Here is a 19742-nt window from a genome sequence, read left to right as displayed (position 1 = left end):
CATTAAAATTAAAAGATAATTCACGTGTTAAACATGAGCAGGATTAGTGCTTCCTTGTCATATTGTTGTGATAGACATTGCTGTAGAAAGACTGAAACGATACCTTAATGTAACTTTTCTTTTTTCTTCCTTCTCTCCTACTGTTTTTTCTTTCTTAGTATTTTTTTTCTTATTTTCTGTTACTTTCCCCTGCCATTTCCCACTGTGTTTCTTTACATGTCCATGTCTTCTGTTTAATAGAGAGAAACATTGTTATCTGGAAAATGCAGTGGATGCCTGGCAAGCTTTACTCCCTTTCAGACCCAAATGTTAGTCTCCCAGAGGTTCACGTCAGGCAGTGTCAGGAAGGAAAGCTGGCAGTGTGGTTCAAGGAACGTGACGCCAATGCCAATTTGTGATTTCAAGTGAAAAGTCATTTTTCTAAACAAAGAACAGAATGAATGTAGCTCCACTGAGTTATTTGGGGGCATCGCTGGGTCTTTGTGTGTGTGCATGCATGTGTGCGTGTGTGTGTGTTGTTTTTTTTTCCTCTAACTGGCATGTTTTATTGGCAGTACCATAAACCTTGATCAAAATTTATTGTCATTTTTGGGAAATGGTTCCTCTGGACCAAAGTGTGAAATTCAAGCCAGCATGCTTAAATTGATGGCTGGATTCAAGCTTTACTTTGTTTTAAAAACCTCTTGAATATTTTTCCACTCTTTCGAGGTGATTTATTCATTAATATCATCATAGAAACTGCTATGTAGGAATTAACTCAAGAATGATTCATTATAGCAAAAAATGTTGGGTTTGGCTTTTCCCTTCATTGATCAGAAACAGAATAATCTTTTAATTATTATTGAAAGGAAAGGATGGCACCTTCATTTTGCACAAAATATATATTTCAGCCCTGTTTACCTACTGGGTTTGCTTTTATGGCAATATTAAGGTACAGAGCATTTTAGAGATGTGTTTCTGAGCAATGGGACATTAATTCCACAGGGCCCCTGAACAAAGTACACCTCTGGATAAATGAGGATACATTTAATTCCAGTGGTTGAATTTTAGAATCATATTAAAGACATAGTGGAAGGATTCTTTATGGTTATTTAATATTTCAGAGAGGTAGAGATAAATATCTTTCAGTAATAAAGTTAATTATGTTTTCTGTGTTGTATAAAAGAACCATAGCCCTAGTAATCACTATATTCATCCTCTGGTTAATTATCTAAGCTGTCGAAATACTGACAGAAATATAAAGTGGAAATTAAAGAACAAAGTTAAAAACACAAATGATCTATTCTGGCTACTAAATGCATGCATTTCCAATTAATAATACATCATGACAAAAGTAGCTTCATGATAATTAAGGAGAGAAAAATAAATAAATTTGCACTGAAGCATGGCAGAGTATCAACTGACTGAATATAACAATACTGTCTTACATTTGCTTAGTATTTATTTATTAATTTATTTATTAATTTATTACATTTGCCTAGTTTTTAACAGCTTAAAAGATTATATGAATATATATATAAAATATGTAATATATATATATGTATATATTATATAATATATATAATGTTAGCCTTTTCAGGTAAGCAAATCTATTATTATTCCTATTTTATAAATTAGGTAGACTTAAAAGTTTGGACCCCACAGAAATAAAAATAAAAGAGGCACAACATTTGTAATGAATACAGCAGAGGCTGGGCTCCTCTCTATAGCCTCTGAATAGCACCATCCAATCCCTATCTTGTTATCTCTATGTGATTCATGAGAGAAGGGTAGAAATCTTTTCTACAGAATTGAGACATTATCTAAATTTAAAATATTTTGGATTATTTTCACTCTAACCTCCAAGGTCTACACACTTCTACATCTAGCTCTGGGCTGCACTTCCGAATTTGAGACTGTAGCCAGGCCTTAATCTATGGCTTCTCCATCACCCAACCTGGGTTTGGCATCCTCTCCACAACTCCTGTCCAGCTGCCTGGCCTGCAGCACTGGGCTTGGAGGCAGTGAGCTCAGAAGGCTGGATTCTAAGCCCACCTTCAGCCTCACCAGTTCTGAGACCCAGGACAGGTTGTCTGACATGATCTCCCACATGCTCATTCAGAAAGTGGTGAGAGCAGTCAGAGCCTGCCTCACTGAGCTCTCCAAATTTTCAAAAGGCGTTCAAATATTGGTTAAGGTTGTGAAGCATGGTTAAGTGTGATCTCCAGGTCGTTGCCTCATTTTCTTTTCTTTTTTGCACATCCCATACTGACAGTTATAAATGCACATCCCAAAGAAAATGAGGATTTGGTTCATGAAAAAAGCCTGTAATTTTTTCAAATCACATATCAGACTATTTTAGGGAGAAATAAAGGATAATAGACATTCTGAAGAATCTGTGACACAGTGAATGTTTGTAACGTATCCGAAGTGCCACAGCTCCATTGTAGCCGAGATATAACTAAATCTCAGATACTGGGGTACAGGATACCATTCCATTGCATTTTACCCTATGGGTTAGGACGGGGTAATTTTCCCAACACCAAGATACATGAATTTAAGAATTTAATCATGTTACCAGTTCTGACTGTTTACTGTAGCTTCTTGAAAAAAAGTTACATGGTGACATTTCCTTATCAGGCAATCAAAATTTTGCTTTGATATGTTATGCTAATTTATCATGGAATAAAAAGGCCATTTACATAATTTAAATGCAGGAAAAAGTTTCACTATGGAGACCCTGTCCTGAGAATTATAAGCTTTTGGGGTTATTTAAAGATTTCTAGGCTATGAGACTATCATGGCTCAATTTCAGTGCATCATAATAGAGCAATTTAAAATGACTATGTTTTTAATCTTTCAGGATCTAGAAGATTTGATTAAAGCCAAAGAAAAAGAGGTGGAGAAGATTGAACAGAGTGGACTTGCTTTGATTCAGGACAAGAAAGAAGAAGTGTCTGGTGCTGTCGTGAGCACGCTGCGGGAGCTCAAGCAAACCTGGGCTCATTTAGACCACATGGTAATGTTAATGTTGTGAGCGCTGGCTCCAAGCCCTGCTCGCCATGTCACGCTCATGACCTGCTGTTGGTTTTCCTAAAGTAACTGAGTAATTAATACGAATCTGTACATCAACTCTTTGTACTTAAGTTCACTTTATTAACTATATATATATATATATATATATATATATATATATATATATATATATATATATAAATTTCAGAGAGGAAGGAAGTGGGAAAGATAGAAACATCAATGATGAGAGAGAATGAGAGAGAATCATTGACTGGCGGCCTCCTGCACACACCCCACTGGGGATCAAGCCCACAACCCAGGTATGTGCCCTGACCAGGAATTGAACCATGACCTCCTAATTCATAGGTCAATGCTTAACCATTAACCACACGGGCCAGGCTATTAACCTCTTTTTTTTAAAGCCTAGCTTCAGATCTTTTCTATAATAAATATACAATAACCTCATTCATTTCCATGTCCATAGATACCATTTAGGCACACATATTTCTCCAAGTGTATCCCCAGCCCGGATTTCTCTCTTAAAATCTAGATAGAGACAGAAGCTGGGGTTGAGAGAGAAACCCAATGTGTAGACGTCTCCTCTTGCATGACCAGTAGACATCTCAAATTCCCGTGTCCAAACCACCTCCTGTTCCCCCCCAACCTACACTTCCCCCCCACCTACAGTTCCCCCCCACACACACACCATCTCAGGCAATGACAACTCTAACCTTCCAGTTGTTTGGGCAGAAAACCGTGGGGTCATTCTTCACTCCTGTCTTTCTGTCATACCCCACATCCAGCCCATCAGCAAACAGGTCAGGTGTATTTTCAGACTCCAAGCTCTGCCCTGTCCCTGCACTTAGCACCCAGGCCCATGTCATCACGACCACTCACCTTGAGGTTATCAGTGGCCTCCTCAGTAGTCTCCATGCCAGAGAGGTCCTGTTCAGCTGGAAGCCAGATCACAGCAGTCCTCAGCTCAAACCCGCCATTAGCTTCTTGTCTCATTTAGAATGAGGACAAACCTGGTGAGGACCTGAAGGCCCACATGACCCGGCCTCCAGGGTCCCTCTGACCTCGTCTCCGGCAGCTGTCTGTCCTGCAGGCTCATTTGGCTTCTGCTCTCCCCCTGCTCTTGAACTCCACAGGCCTGGCCCACGCTCAGGGACTCTGCACTGGCTGTGTCCTTCACCTGGAACACCACACCCCCTCCTCAGTATCCACCAGGTCACTCCCTGTCCTCAAAGTCTTTCTTCAAATTTTCCATCTCAGTGTGGGCTTTCCTGACCACCCCCCCCCCATACTCCCTGACTCTCTCCTTTGCTCTGCCTTTATTCCTATTATTTATCAACTTCTAACATGTGGTACAGTCTACTTCTCGGTACATATTTCTCCCACTGAAACATAGCTCCATGAGACACTTGATAAAAACAAGCTGAATGGAGTGTTGAATCCTCTGAAAAGAAGAATACATGTCAAAGCAAATACTGTTCTGCACACAAATAGTCATTATCCACACTTCACAGAAGCAGGCGCTGCAGCACCAGCCGGACAGTGAGTGAGACCGGTGGCCCAGCAAGCAGCTGCTTACAGCCTGCACGCTCTCCTCCCAGTGCAGCGGGGCAGTTTTCCCTTCCCTTAGTTTCAACCTGATTTTTAATTCATTTTTTTGTATATTTTTATAAGTTTACTATCTTTTTATTTATTTATATATTTTTATTGATTTCAGAGAGTAAGGGAGAGGGAGAGAGAGATAGAAACATCAGTGATGAGAGGGAATTGTTGATCAGCCGCCTCCTGCATGCCCTACACTGGGGATCAAGCTCACAACCCGGGCATGTGCCCTGACCAGGAATTGAACCGTGTCCTCCTGGTTCATAGGTCAGCATTCAACCACTGAGCCACACCAGCTGGCCTATATGTATTTTTATAAATCATCACAAATTCTTGGAAACAATTTACCATATAAATAAATTAAGGGATTCTTTCATAGAAACATCATCTCAAGCATAACACAAAGAAGAACTAGACTCCTTAAAAATTCTCATTTCCTCCTGGCTTTATTTTCCTGTCTCTTACTGACTTTCATGGGCTGGGTGGGCCCTGGCACCTGTCTGCACCTGTGGGCATCGCCTCATCTCTGAGGCAGCACCTTCTTAGTCCGTGGGCCCATTAGATGGTATCTCAGTTGGTTTCAACATTATTTTTTATGCTAAGAAGAAAAGCAGAGCATGCAGGTACAAATTAATGTATTATATAATCTACTAGATGCTCAATGCACGAAATTCGTGCAAGAATAGGCCTTCCTTTCCCCAACTGCCAGCACTGGCTTCCCTCCAGCCCTGGCTCTGTCCAGAAGGTCGTCTGGTCTAATTAGCATGTTATGCTTTTATTATTATAGATTGTCTTAATTATGGTCATAGTTCCTCCATATTGAAAAGATTGCATTCAGAAGATTGGGGCTGACATCCAGAAAGTCCAAAGCAGATATCTTTCTAAATGATACAGACAAATTAAAAACTTTTCTTTGCAGATAAGTATGGGGGGAAGTGTTCTGAGAAGTTTTTGTCTCAAGATACTCATTTGTGCGTGTGTGTGCACATATGTGAGATAGATAGATAGACTGATAAGTATCATTTCCTGGGACCAGATTTGCCTTGTTTCAAATATAGACTTCTCACATTCTAGCAGTATGATCCCAGGTGATTTTCATAATGTCTTTGTGCCTCAGTTTCCTCATCTGTAAGACTGGGATGATGTTATCTACCTCATAAAGTTGTTATGAAGACTAAACAAGTTAATGCATTAGTCAAAACACTCATTTTCTACACTGTAGTATTAAATATATTGGCTTTTTATCACTTTTATATAATATATGTTACATATAATGATTATGTATAAAACCTTTTCAAGAATTTCAATTTAGTCCTAACCGGTTTGGCTCAGTGGATAGAGCGTCGGCCTGCGGACTGAAGGGTCCCAGGTTCGATTCCGGTCAAGAGCATGTACCTTCATTACAGGCACATCCCCAGTAAGGGGGTGTGCAGGAGGCAGCTGATTGATGTTTCTCTCTCATTGATGTTTCTAACTCTTTATCCTTCTCCCTTCTCTCTGTAAAAAATCAATAAAATATATTTTTTAAAAAAGAATTTTGATTTAGACTGAGTTTTCAAAAGTAGGAGAGGCATCAGTTTCAACATTGCTATATCTTATGTTTGAAATCTTTTGTGTTTGAGTTCATTTATAATACCTGCAACCCTGATAAAATTCTTCAATATTAATTTTTTCCACCCATTGAACACATGTTTTGTAATGTTAAGTGTGATGCAGTTGTAAGACGTGTCTTTCTCTTTGAAAAGGCTGGGCAGTTAAAGGTACTGCTGAGTTCCGTGCACGACCAGTGGAGCCAGCACAAGGCAGCCTCCGATGAGATCAACAGCGGCCTCCTGGAGGCCAGGTACTCCCTCTCCCGCTTCCGCCTGCTGATCGGCTCCTTGGAAGCTGTGCAAGTTCAGGTAGACAATCTTCAGGTAAGGACTGAACTCATCCTGCCCTGAACATGCTTTTGAATTTGAGAAAATAAAGAAAATAGCAAATGTGGACATCGTCCTGGAATACTGCTGTCTATTGCTTACATTTAATTATTTTTGAAATGTTTAAATAATTTTACCTGCAGATATCTTTCTAAACGATACAGACAAACTAAAAACTTAACTTTATTTGTTCCTCATCCAAACTTGCCTGTGAATACCGAATTCTGGATTAACGGTATCTAATGAAATGACTTTTAAATTCTAACATGTAAATATCCACCTGAATGTATTTTGTAAAATGATTTTTATACCCAAATCTATCTCCTTGATCCATGTCGCTGCCTTCTCTGTCTTCCCTTTTCTCTTTTTATCCTGCTTCTCCAAACATATGCTCAGGGATTAAAAAGAAAGCAAAGAGAAAAATAGCAAAAGTGGTAAATTTTTAAACTACTGTTTTCTTTTTATTTAGCATAATATCTGTGGTCTGCCCAGTGTGTACACATATCCTCTGTTTCTGGCACCGGCTGCTTCGTTTCCTGTGTCATTATCGTTGCATTCATCTAGAGTGGCATCGTGGCATCGTTGCTGTTTGACTTAAACACAGCACCCCTCCTAGCTCAGGCCACTTCCCTCAGATTAGCTGCTGCCCCCACTTCCCGGCACATCTGGACACTGGACACCCCACCTGTCACTGCTCTTTCTCCCCGGCTACTTAATGCAGACTATGGGGTGGCAGGGCAGGCCCTCAAGGGGTGGGATGCCAGCAAGGGCCCAGCATGTATCTCCTTGGTTTGGAGATAAACATGTATATGCTGCTGACCTCATAGGCAGGCTTTCTGAAGGGCATACCTTTGGGGAAGGGGGGCTGGGCAGTCAGGAAGAAGGATAAAATGTGTCTATATAATGTATTTGAACCTTAAATTCTTGTTGCAGATACTAAGAATCATTCAAAGTTATTTTGAGAATAGTAAGTTTAAAAGCACATTTTCTAACTTTGAGGAGGTTATAAGGACTTTTTAACTTAGCCTCGTCTATGTTGAACACCTGCAAATGCTCTCTTAAGGTATGAAAGAATCCAGGGTCTGCACTTTGCATATTTTGAATTGATGGCCATCAGATGCCAGTGTTAAACAGGACTGGACTTTTAGCCTCCTTTGTGTATGGAGATGTACTAAGAATCGCGACCATCACTTGGTTGCACGGAGAGCTGAGACTCTCAGGAATACTTGCATATAAAGCATTGCAGCGACGTCACTGTGTCTATATTCATATGTGCATATTCATGAAAACAGCTACAAATTACTTCTAGACTTCGCTTTTAGCATTTAGACCTAGTAACTGCTATTTTATCTGTGGTATTTTTTCTTTGGGCAGAATCTTCAAGATGATCTAGAGAAACAGGAAAAGAGCTTACAGAAATTTGACTCTGTCACCAACCAGCTGTTAAAACAGTGCCACCCACCTGTGACGGAAACTCTTACCAGCACCTTAAAGGAAGTCACTATGAGGTATGGCGCTTGCTAACTTAACACTGTGATGCATTGCGTACAGCACAACCGCATTGTAAGTAGTGACGCAATGAAAACTTGCCCGCGTTTTGAATTTGGGCTTTGCAGATTTCATTCCACTTGCGCTTTAATTTTGACAACATGAAGCTAATGGTAAGTAAGAGCAGGGAAGATGTTTAGAGAGAAATCAGAACTGCTATGTACCCAAAGATGGGCCTCATTCCTGCAGGCTCCCCCCGGGGTGACTGTGACATGCTCCTTTTTATGATGTGCAATAGAAATGAGACATCCTTGCATGCCTTCCAAATGCGCATGAAGCAGGATCGTGAAACATAAAACAGCAAGTCAGAGCCTTTGGCGCGAGGGGGAGGTCTGCCCACGCGTGTTGGGTCTCGTTTCCAGATGGAACAACTTGCTGGAAGAGGTGGCGGAGCAGCTGCAGGCCAGCAGGGCCCTCCTGCAGCTGTGGCGGCGGCACCGGGACTACTCGGCGCAGTGCGCCTCCGCGGTCCAGCAGCAGGCGGGCCGCACCCAGGAGCTGCTGAGGGCGGCCGCCAGCAAGGACATCGCCGACGACGAAGTGGCTACGTGGGTTCACGATTGCAGTGTACGTTCGGGCCCGATCACGGTCTGTTTCCCAAACATGCCTTCCGTAGACTTCTCCAGCTTGGCAGGGCGAGTGCTGATGTGGGTAAGCCTTTGGTACGTCTCAGTATGTGAGACGATGACCCCCAAAGAATTGTTCTACGTATCAAGGAGCCTGCTGGGTTTTCAGAACACATGCGTCGGATTTTAAAGGCCCCTCTCATTGTTTTATTTATTTATTTTTTAAATAAATATGTGTTTATTGATTTCAGAGAGGGAGCGAGAGACAGAGACATCAGTGATGTCTGAGAGAATCACTGATTGGCTGCCTCCTGCACGCCCCCTACTGGGGATTGACTCGAAACCCGGGCCTGTGCCTTTGACCGGAACCAACCCGGGGCCCTTCAGTCCGTGCTCTATCCACTGAGCCAAACCGGCTAAGGCTCATTTTTCCATTTAAAACAATGAGTTGTTTTCCCATTTTTCCTAATGGAATGCAATCCATGTGAACGATTCAAGCTGTTTCTACAGAGATGGTCAATATAAGAAATGACCACATGGAGAATAATGTTCTATCTTTTAAAAATCTACAGTTAAAGGTTTCATCCAGTTTGGTTCATTATCTTTTACATAAGCATGAACATAATGCCTTCTAAGAATTTAATGGTACAAAGAAGTCTTTATCTCCTGATTTATGGGGTGTATTCTTCTTAATAGCTTTCTAATAGTTCAGTTTTTCACTGTATCTGCCAGTAACCTACTTAAGGTTTTCGGGAACAGTTCTCTTGTTTCCCGCAGTGCATGGCTCTTGCTATTTGTCCTTTTTTATCTTTAATGAATTTGTTTCAAATATCTTCTTACAAACTCTCCCATTCAGTTTATCAGAATTAGGCAAGTTATAAACAGCACATAAATAAAAGTTTAACCTAGTCTAATACGTTTACATTAATAACAAATCATCACGTGAAAGCTGAAGTTGAATATGGATGGTGAATATAGTTCTCCTGCTTTTTCTCCGTCTACTGAGGGTTTATCCTTAACAAGATTTGTCATTGTCAATATTCAGCCCTCGGAGTGGGGATACACCTGTTTTAGAGTGCAGTGCTCCCAGTGGTGCCCTTATCTGGCAGCTATGTCAAGGGTAAAGTCGCCCTTTGCTTCTCTTCCTCTCACAGTAGGCCCTGCATGTGTAGAAGCAGGCTCTTCTCTCTCCTCCATGTCTGGTGGGGCACCAGCAGCAAGTAGAAGAGTCAGTCATGTGTCATCGCTTAGTGCAGTGATGGCGAACCTATGACATGCGTGTCGGAGGTGACACGTGAACTCATTTTTTTGGTTGATTTTTCTTTGTTAAATGGCATTTAAATGTATACAATAAATATCAAAAATATAAGTCTTTGTTTTACTATGGTTGCAAATATCAAAAAATTTCTGTATGTGACACGGCACCAGAGTTACCTTAGGGTTTTTCAAAATGCTGACACGCCGAGCTCTAAAGGTTCGCCATCACTGGCTTAGTGGTGGACGGAAAGCAGAAACCGGATTTTCACTGGATTATCATTCTGAGCATAAAAGGTGGAGGCAAGAGCTACCATGGAAAATACTGGAAGTGCAGCTCCCCCCTAGCCCTGGGTACCAGAACCATCGTGAGGGTTCCACACCCCACTGAGATAGGCAGGTGTGTCACAACCACTGTACCTCGACCACTCATCCTACAGATGATACTGTTGATAAACTCATCTCTTGGGCCTATAACGCTAAGTAGAAAGAGATAAAATGTGGCACTGTGTTTTCAATTTGACATCAATTATATGAAGAAGCAAGAAAAAACTGTCCACTGTTGCAGTTATTGGCTCTACTTGTAGATTTGGTCTTTTTGTTGTTGTTGTTTATGTATGTTTTGCTGCATTCCCCTGTGTTCTACAATAAAAGTCTCTGTGGCTTTTATGATCAGAACTAGAGGCCTGATGCATGAAATTCACAATAATTAACATAATATGTTTTTATCATTATAGATAGTAAATGCGTTCTTTAAAATTTTTAATCCACATGAGTTCTTGCTAGACAGCACACAATTCCACACCATACATTATCTGGAGAGCTTCAGTTTTAGGTCTTTGGCCCCAGCCCCAATGTTGGTGACCATCAACTGAGAAAGCAGTCTGCTTTCAGCCCTCTGTCCTCCCTTCAGTCCCAGGACACAGCTGCCTCTTCTGGGTTGCCTGTGGGCATTCGCAGCCCCGGCTAGGAAACCAGCCACAGGAAGGAGAAAATGCCAGGAAATTTGGCTGTGTGTGCCTTTGGATTGATTAGTGGGGTGTGGAACCCTGGCGATGGTTCTGGTGCGCAGGGCTAGGGGTGAGCTGCACTTCCAGTATTTTCCATGGTATCTCTTGCCTCCACCTTTTATGCTCAGAATGATAAGCCAGTGGAAATTGAATTTATAAATTGGACTCAATTCTTGATTTTTTTTGCTTCAGGTGAAGGTGATTTCGTGTAATAACTTGACAGATAAGAATGGAGTGTTTCTAGATGCGTGGCCCTTCGCTGATTGTTTGTTATATGGACTACACTTAGCATGTGGTTTCATGACGGGCGTGTTTTCATCTTCCACAGGACCTCCTCAGAGGTCTGGGCACCGTTAAGGATTCCCTGTTTGTTCTCCATGAGCTGGGGGAGCAACTCAAGCAACAGGTGGATGCTTCCGCAGCAGCAGCCATTCACTCGGACCAGCTGTCTCTGAGTCAACACTTGTGTGCCCTGGAGCAGGCTCTTTGCAAACAGCAGACCGTGTTACAGGTACAGAGCTCACATTCAGCCTGTGTTGTCAGTTGGGTGTTCTGTAGCTTCTGAGCATAAACTCAGGAAAAGAAGATTTTTTTCATCATTCAGACACTGCCTCCTTCAAGACCAAAGGATAAAAATATAAACAAATTTGGCATTTTCAGTGGGAATAAGGGAAGGCGGGAGTTTTACGCTATTCTTTACAAAGTAATTGTGCCCCTAAACCAATGCTTTCTTCCATGGCACTGAGTAAAATATGTTCAGTTAATAACACTAAGTGGCTTAATAATAAAATTCATAAGTTTTTGCAAGAATCAGAATATATTTCAGTTTGGTAATATATTTTAAGAATGGCTCCAACCGGGTAATTCTACATAGAAGTAACACATTGTAGGTTTTAGAAAATTATATTATTAAAAAGAAGAAAATGTAAAATCATTGTAGCCTTGTCTGTCCAATTGCAATTAGACAGTAGACTATGAGAAATGATTTCAGCATCCATGTCCTTTCACTAGATTTCTAACTATTCATTTTCTTTTGTAATATAAAGGCTGGAGTTCTTGACTATGAAACCTTTACCAAGAGTTTAGAAGCTTTGGAGGCTTGGATAGTAGAAGCTGAAGAAATACTTCAAGGACAGGACCCCAGCCACTCATCTGACCTCTCGACCATCCAGGAGAGGATGGAAGAGCTGAAGGCAAGTGTGTGGAAATCCTCGTCCCAGACCTTCCATCTTCCGTCCTCCAAACCTTAAGGAAAACTCAAAACTTCGGACATAGGCCTACCTTTTTATTTTGAGTTACTTCCTTCTCCAGGGTGATGAGCCTTTTGCAGAGCACGCAAAGGGAAGGCACACGCAGCCAATGTCCTGGCATTTTCTCCTTCCCGTGGCTGGTTTCCTGGATGGGCTGCGAATGCCACAGGCAGACCAGAAGAGGCAGCCGTGTCCTGGGACTGAAGGGAGGACAGAGGGCTGAAAGCAGACTGCTTTCTCAGTTGATGGTCACCAACATCGGGGCTGGGGCCAAAGTCCTAAAACTGAAGCTCTTCAGATACTGTATGGAGTGGGATAGTGTGCCATCTAGCAAGAACCCAACAACTCTTGCTTACGTAGCTCTTCCCCTTTGTTGCTGGGTGACTTTGAGCTTCTCCGCCTCTTTTTCCTCATGGTAAAGTGGGAATTGTAGTGTAGTACCTAACGGGATTGTTTTGAGGCTAAAAGTGAGTTATTGTACTTCCTGTCAAGCTCTTATAACAATGCTTAGTTCAAATAAGTGCTCAATAAATGTTAATTATTATTACTAGCATTATTATTATTAAATAATAAAGGGACAGATTAGCAGGGACAAATGAACTATAAAGGTAAGAAGTAAGCCTTCTCAGCCATCAGCATAATTTTCATTGTTTATCAGTTCTATGAAGAATTACTTTTTATTAGTAAATGAATCCAGTCAATAATACACGGAACTACTAACTGTTCCCCAAGGGGTGGTGAGAAGCAATAGCCAAGTGACAGCGGCAGCCCCGGATGCTGACTGGAAGGTGCAGCTTTTCTTTATCTGCAGCTCTCGCGATGGCAAGCAGGTGGCCTAGAAATGCACAGGAGAACAACAGCTGGCCTCTTGCTGAAATCCAAGTTCACTGAGCACTTGGAAAGCTCCCTCCCCTTTCTGACCACGGTGCTAAACCCGCTCTTAAATCTCGCTTTCAGGGACAGATGTTAAAATTCAGCAGCATGGCCCCAGATTTAGACCGTCTGAATGAGCTTGGCTACAGGCTACCCCTGAATGACAAGGAAATCAAAAGGATGCAGAGTCTGAATCGGCACTGGTCTCTCATCTCCTCTCAGACCACAGAGAGATTCAGGTAGAGTCTCCAAGAGGTGTTTTGGCGGCTGTGATATGTCAGTAGAAACAAGTTCATGATCGGTGTGCAGTTATAAAGCCTAGGTCTTTCCGATGTACAAAATTGGAACTAAAAGAAGCTCAAATTGTGCTTTCCCATGTTTAATGTACTAAATATTTTTTAATCAAAAATTAGCAAGCCCTTTTACATAACAATATATTAAAGATACATTATTGTATCATTCTTAAAACTTACCATCTTAAACTTTTTTTCCAATTTTGTTTTCTAAATTTTACTACCTAACATGAAAGGTTTGTGATAGTCCAATTAGAATCAGAGGCAGAAATTATTTAATCTTGTTTTATATGCCAAAGATAGAAGAATATGCAACCACATAGCCACTATTCTCTTTCCTTTATTCTGTCAGTAAGTTGCAGTCATTTTTGCTACAACATCAGACTTTCTTGGAAAAATGCGAAACATGGATGGAATTCCTGGTTCAGACGGAGCAAAAATTAGCCGTCGAGATTTCAGGCAATTATCAGCATCTTTTGGAGCAGCAGAGAGCCCATGAGGTGAGTTATGCTAGTAGATTGGGGGCAGTTAAATAGGCCTTTGAAAGATGCTACAAAATCCCATGTGGGGGAATTAAAGGGCAGAATCTTGGGCTGAGTCTGCTAAATGCACACACTGTTTTTGCCTTCTTTCTTTTGGTGGCTTAATTCCCAAATTGTAGTCCACTCTTTGCCCCATCGTTGGTTATAAGCTGGTGGCCGGCTTCAATACCCTGCACTGGATAGTGTCATAATTATGGTCAAGATCTACTTATAGGGGTGGGGAGGGGAGGCAGGCAGCGTTGTGGAAGGAGTTCAGAAAGTTGGATTCAATTTTCAAATTGAGTTACAGACTCCATTAATATTGCCAAGGCTAGTTGCTATAGAGATTCTGCTTTGGTAAGTCTTAGATAAAGGAAAATTGTGTGTTCTTTAAAAAGCATGTATGCGTTTTATACTAGGGAGTCAACCTACCAAAACCTCCAAGTGCACCTCTTGACCAGATTATATTCTATTTTTTAAGAAACACTGATAGAAAACTAGATACAAAACCCAAATTAGTTATTTTGCTGTGAGCCTCTATTTTGCTACTTATTGGTGCAACTGAGTTGTTCCACGTGTTTATAAAATATATGCAAATGGGGAGATAGGATTTACCTACAAGCAGAGAAAAGGCTTAATGCAGAATTTAAAAGAGAATAAAATGAATTTTGAAGCACTTTGTTTCACATTTAAGAAATCAAGAATTTAAATACATGTGAGGTATTTTTAAGTCCATTTTTATTGATTTGACTAATGGGGAAATAAAATACAGTAAATGAAATCTGCAATGAGATACCACTTTACACCCACTAGGATGGCTATAATGGAAAAGATCAGTGTTGATGAGGGAGGGAATAGAGAAATGGAATCCTTACTCGATAGAAATTGAAAATAGTGAAAGTTTTTTGGAAAACAGTGTGGGAGTTCCTCCTAGTGTTAAACATAGAGTTATCACGTGACCCTGTATCTCCACTCCTGGGTGGAATCATCCAGGAGAAATGAAAATATACATCCACACATATATCCATGTGGTCAAAAACTTGTACAAGAATATATTTTATAGCGGCATTATTCATAGTTGCCAAGAAGTGGAAGCAACTCAGATATCCACCAACTGAAGAATAAATAAATAAAATGTGGTATCTTTATACAGTGGAATACTACTCGGCAATAAAAATGAAATGCTTTGTTGACATATATTGCAAAATGGATCAGACTTGAAAATATAATGCTAAGGGAAGAGAAGCCAATAACAAAAGACAGCACACTGCATAAGTCCATTGATATGAAATGTCAAGATGAAAAATAGGTTAGAGGTTACTTAGAGGTGGGGATTGAGAGGAAATGGGGAGTGATTCTTAATGAGCATGAAGTCCTTTTCGGGGTAATGAAAATGGTCTAAGATTTATTGTGGTATTGGTTGCACAAGTCTGCAAATATAATAAAAATCATTAAATTACACACTTCCAATAGGTGAATTATATGGTATGTGAATTATATCTCAATAAACCTGTTTAAACAACAATTTAAAAAAAAGGTTGGAATTGTCTCTGTTGAATTTTTTAGTATTGAAATAATTTTATTAACCCAATTAAACTGAAAAATAATGAGTTCCAAAAAAAAAAGTCTCTTTTATTTTTCATCAACTTCTTAAAAGGTCTTAAGCTATTCTCTGTATGAAACCATACTCTGCATACAGAAAGATCTGGAATACAATTTATGTGCTAACCAACTTTATAGGTGATTTCAAAAGAAAGGAGAGGAACATAATTCTACTTTTAGTCAGTTTTGGTAAACAGAAATTAAACTTTAAGGCTATCCTAATTGATGGTTTACAACTACGTTATTTCTACACTGCAGGATAAAACAAGTATCCCGACTCAGCTGGAGATATTTTTCATAATCTTGCTTAAATCAGAACTTTTGGAAACTTATTAGAGAACGGGACATTAAAATTAGAAACTCTAAATTATGTGTTTTGTTGTGTTTTTTAATAACAGTTGTTTCAAGCAGAGATGTTCAGTCGTCAACAGGTTTTGCACTCGATCATTACTGATGGGCAGCGTCTTCTGGAACAAGGTCAAGTTGATGACAGGTAGGACCTTTGATATATTATTATGAAGAAAGGTTCCAGTAAATTAGTCATTTTCTTTCTAATGAGCAGATTAGAAGGCATATATCCAACCTTCCCAAGGCAATTGTAGCAGCAGAGGCTCCGTAATTGGAGGAGAGGTTTCTATGAATCTCTGAAATGACTGAGGATTGAATCTTTTTAAAGAACCGCTATTATATGATATGAAGGACGCATCGTAATTGGAAATCACTTAGCCAACCTCTGCTATTCGTCTGTAGGAGACTGGGATTAATAAGTAGATCAGAATGAATTGTATCAATGAGGCATCAATGGTTGATAAACATATGCTTCTCATAGTCTCATATGGTTACAGACATTTTATTCCTAAAAGGAGCACAGAGATGGCTAGACCATCCCTCTAACTTACAGATGAAAACTTGAGGCCCAGAAATGTGAACTGATTGGACGAAGGCCACAGAACGGAATGACGTAACACAGAATTGAGCCTAGAACTGGAGTATCTGGTGTTTAGTCGAGAACAGCCAGCTCTCTCATACCTTGCTAATTCCACCAGATTTGAAAATGGTGGGCTGCCTTAGGTCAGATTACACGCAGCCTGCTTCCTCTTCGTATACTTAGCAGATTCTTTATTTAAAATGCAGGCGTACCATGGACACGGACAATAGTGAGGTGAAAGCCCGGGGAGGGGGCAGGAGCAGGAATGAGGAGGTCAAGGGGAGAAAAAAAGGAAACATCTGTAATACTTTCAACAATGAAGATAACTTTAAAAAAAAAAATTCCAATGCAGGGGTAATACCTAGCTCCTCATTAGCTCTGTGGTATGAGTTGATGATTTCATACTACATTTACATTTCTTGGGACCAATGTTGTGCTATCCCATCTAGACTCGGTGGTGACATTTGCAGTATACATCTCATTTATTTTATTACATGTATATATCTTTCCCATATTTAGGACCAGTAATTGTGATTATATTTAACTTAGTATTATTTTTAAAAAGAAATCATTATTTTTTAAGAAGCCATGTGTTTTTTTAAATGCTTTGGAAGCAATTTTAGTTTTAAGTGGCTATTTCTTTGGAAGAACATGAAAGATTTCTATGGTTAAACTTGGAACAACAAAATGTGATACCGTATTTATTCTAGTCTAAGTAAGCCAAATTTAATATGAACTTTACAGAGAACTTAAGTCCCTCAAAAGAAGACAGATTTAAATGCAATTGGCTTATCTTTTGCTTTATCCTCCCTTAGGCAACTCTATAACAATATTACAAAAGTTTGAGTCATTAAGTAAAATAAAATTTAAAAGGCATGCGCAAGCCAACATCTATTAAATTTTCAATGTTATCAGTTAGGGAAAAACACCAAGGGATGAAATTATGAGGGTTGGACTGGAGAATAATTTTGAAAGTTGCAAGTGAAAAAAAAATTTTTTTGGTTAGAACATGTTGACAGTAGGAAGGCCTCAGATTACAAATGCATTGTGTTTTAAGAGTTCATTTATAACGTCTGCTTTGTAGAGCTCAAGTTCAGCAGAGGGGGCAGTGTCCTGCTCTAAGCAGCTCCTCATGCTGGCAGGTAGCTCAGGACTGCTCTGCTCTGCAGAGTGAGGATGCGGCTCCAGCGAGACCTTGGCCGGCTGCCTGGCGGGGAGAGGGTAGGCAGGGTACTTCTCATGTTGCAGGGTATTCTTGGGGCCTGGAGTCACATGTTTTCAGAGATGAGAGACACTGGTAGCTTTTAGGGAGGTCTCATCAACCCAACTCATCATATTTGGTTCTGCTGCACTTAGATGGTAAATATCAGAAAGGCTCTTTTAAAAGCAGAAACACTGAGAACACTTTTGGTTACAAACTCAGAGTTCACAGTGGCCCTAGGTAGTAGGAGGTTCCAAGGGTTTGAGCCCCGAAGAGTCAGTCACAATAGAGGAAGAATGAGTCTTGTTCCACATGAGCACTAAAACATGTGAAGAACAGTATCATCTATAAAGAAACTCATTCTATTGGATACTAGGCAAACCTATTCTAGAGCTACAAGTCGAAGGATAAAGAAAACTCAATGAATAACTGCCAACATTTTTTATTTTTTTATTTTTTTTAAAAATATAGTTTTATTGATTTCAGAGAGGAACGAAGATGGAGGGACAGAAACATCAATGATGAGAGGGAATCATTGATCAGCTGCCTCCTGCACACCCCACACTGGGGATCGAGCCCACAACCCAGGCATGTGCCCTGACTGGGAACCAAACCCCCTGGTTCATAGATTGACACTCAAACACTGAGCAATGCTGGCCGAGGCAACATTTGTTAAAGGTAGAAAATACAGAAGTAGGAAAAATGAGCTAAAAAAATCTGATATTATTTACCTGGAAATTGAAAAGACTTCAGTAAAATTTAATACCTTTATGTATACGGACAACCTTTGTATAGCGATAGCCAGAGCTGTTTATTGTGAGGAATACTGAGAGCTCACGGAATACAGTGTGGTTTTCTTTAATTTTAAAATAGCATAATTTTATTTAAGTGGCTCCTGACTCTAGCTAAAATCACCCAGTATTAGTCATTCGAAGTGGCTTATAATTCCAGCTGAGGACAGAGGTTATCAATAAGCATTGCCCCCCATTTCCTCCTGCTGTAGCACACGCCAGGTGCTGCGGACATGCTGCAAACATTTCTACAAGTGTGCTCAGGGTGAGGGTTTGGGGGGCCATTCCCATTGCAACTGCTGCCCTATGCCCCCTTCTCTCTCATGCACTCGACTTTGACCTTACCCATCAGCCCTCAGCCTGTGCTGAAATGTGAGAACACTCACTGTTTTCAAACCCCGCTATTTTAATTATCAGTTTTTATATATTTTTAAAATTATTTTTATTGATTTCAGAGAGGAAGGAGAGGGAGAGATAGAAACATCAATGATGAGATAGACTCATTGATCAGCTGCCTCCTGCTCGCCCCCTACTGGGGATTGAGCCCGCAACCTGGCATGTGCCCTGCCTGGGAATCTAACTGTGACCTCCTGGTTCATAGGTCGATGCTCAACCACTGAGCCACGGCAGCCGGGCTTGTTCATTTTCAAATGTGCTGGCAATAGGCCTGATAGCAGATCATGGCATGATATTTGAAAACCTCTGCCCTAGATCGCTTTTCAGGGCTCACAGCCATCGAGTATGTGGACGTTGGCTGATAATGTCACTGCATTCAGGATCACAGTGTTTTCCCCCGTGGAATTGTTTGTTCCCCAGGGATGAGTTCAACCTGAAACTGACCCTCCTCAGTCATCAGTGGCAGGGAGTGATCCGCAGGGCCCAGCAAAGGAGAGGCATCATCGACAGCCAGATCCGCCAGTGGCAGCGCTACAGGGAGATGGCAGAGAAGCTCCGCAAGTGGCTGGTTGAAGTGTCCTACCTGCCCGTGAGCGGTCTCGGGAGCGTCCCCATACCACTGCAGCAAGCGCGGACCCTCTTCGATGACGTGCAGGTAAGGGCAGAGCACGCTGGGTGAACCTCTTCTGCCTGTCCACTCTGCACACTTTCCCCAGCCTCAGTTTCTCAGAGGGGTTCTGGAGTGACTTTGGAAAGAGGACAGATGTCGTTCTCAGATGTCAACAGACGCATAGAAAATGACTGCTTTCCGAAGGCCGTATTTAATGGTGAAAGTTTGGTAGGTTCCAGCCTCGTACACACACTCCCTCCTCTTCACACACCCAGGCCGCCCAGCAGCTCCTTGGATCCCATCGGGGATGGAGAAGAAAGGGAAGGACAACCTTGCGTTCACTGCGCTTATTTTACTCATGAGTTTAAA

The 19742-nt window shown here is 40.9% G+C and overlaps 1 protein-coding gene across 1 annotated transcript in view; it reads left to right on the top strand.

Moving 5' to 3' along the window:
• Positions 1–19742, top strand: part of SYNE1 (spectrin repeat containing nuclear envelope protein 1) — a 387878-nt gene that overhangs the window by 301998 nt on the left and 66138 nt on the right. Inside the window, exons 116-125 of the mRNA XM_081094059.1 lie at positions 2843–2998; positions 6357–6527; positions 7905–8038; positions 8441–8645; positions 11237–11419; positions 11955–12101; positions 13116–13270; positions 13677–13824; positions 15846–15940; positions 19184–19418. Coding sequence (XP_080950185.1) covers positions 2843–2998; positions 6357–6527; positions 7905–8038; positions 8441–8645; positions 11237–11419; positions 11955–12101; positions 13116–13270; positions 13677–13824; positions 15846–15940; positions 19184–19418 — 1629 coding nt within the window. The remainder of the gene's footprint in view (positions 1–2842; positions 2999–6356; positions 6528–7904; positions 8039–8440; positions 8646–11236; positions 11420–11954; positions 12102–13115; positions 13271–13676; positions 13825–15845; positions 15941–19183; positions 19419–19742) is intronic.

The sequence above is a fragment of the Myotis nattereri genome (assembly GCF_964212035.1).
Source record: "Myotis nattereri genome assembly, chromosome: 6".
NCBI lineage: Eukaryota > Metazoa > Chordata > Mammalia > Chiroptera > Vespertilionidae > Myotis > Myotis nattereri.
The sequence above is the reverse complement of the archived record's forward strand: the minus strand, read 5'-3'. Positions and strand labels throughout refer to the sequence as shown.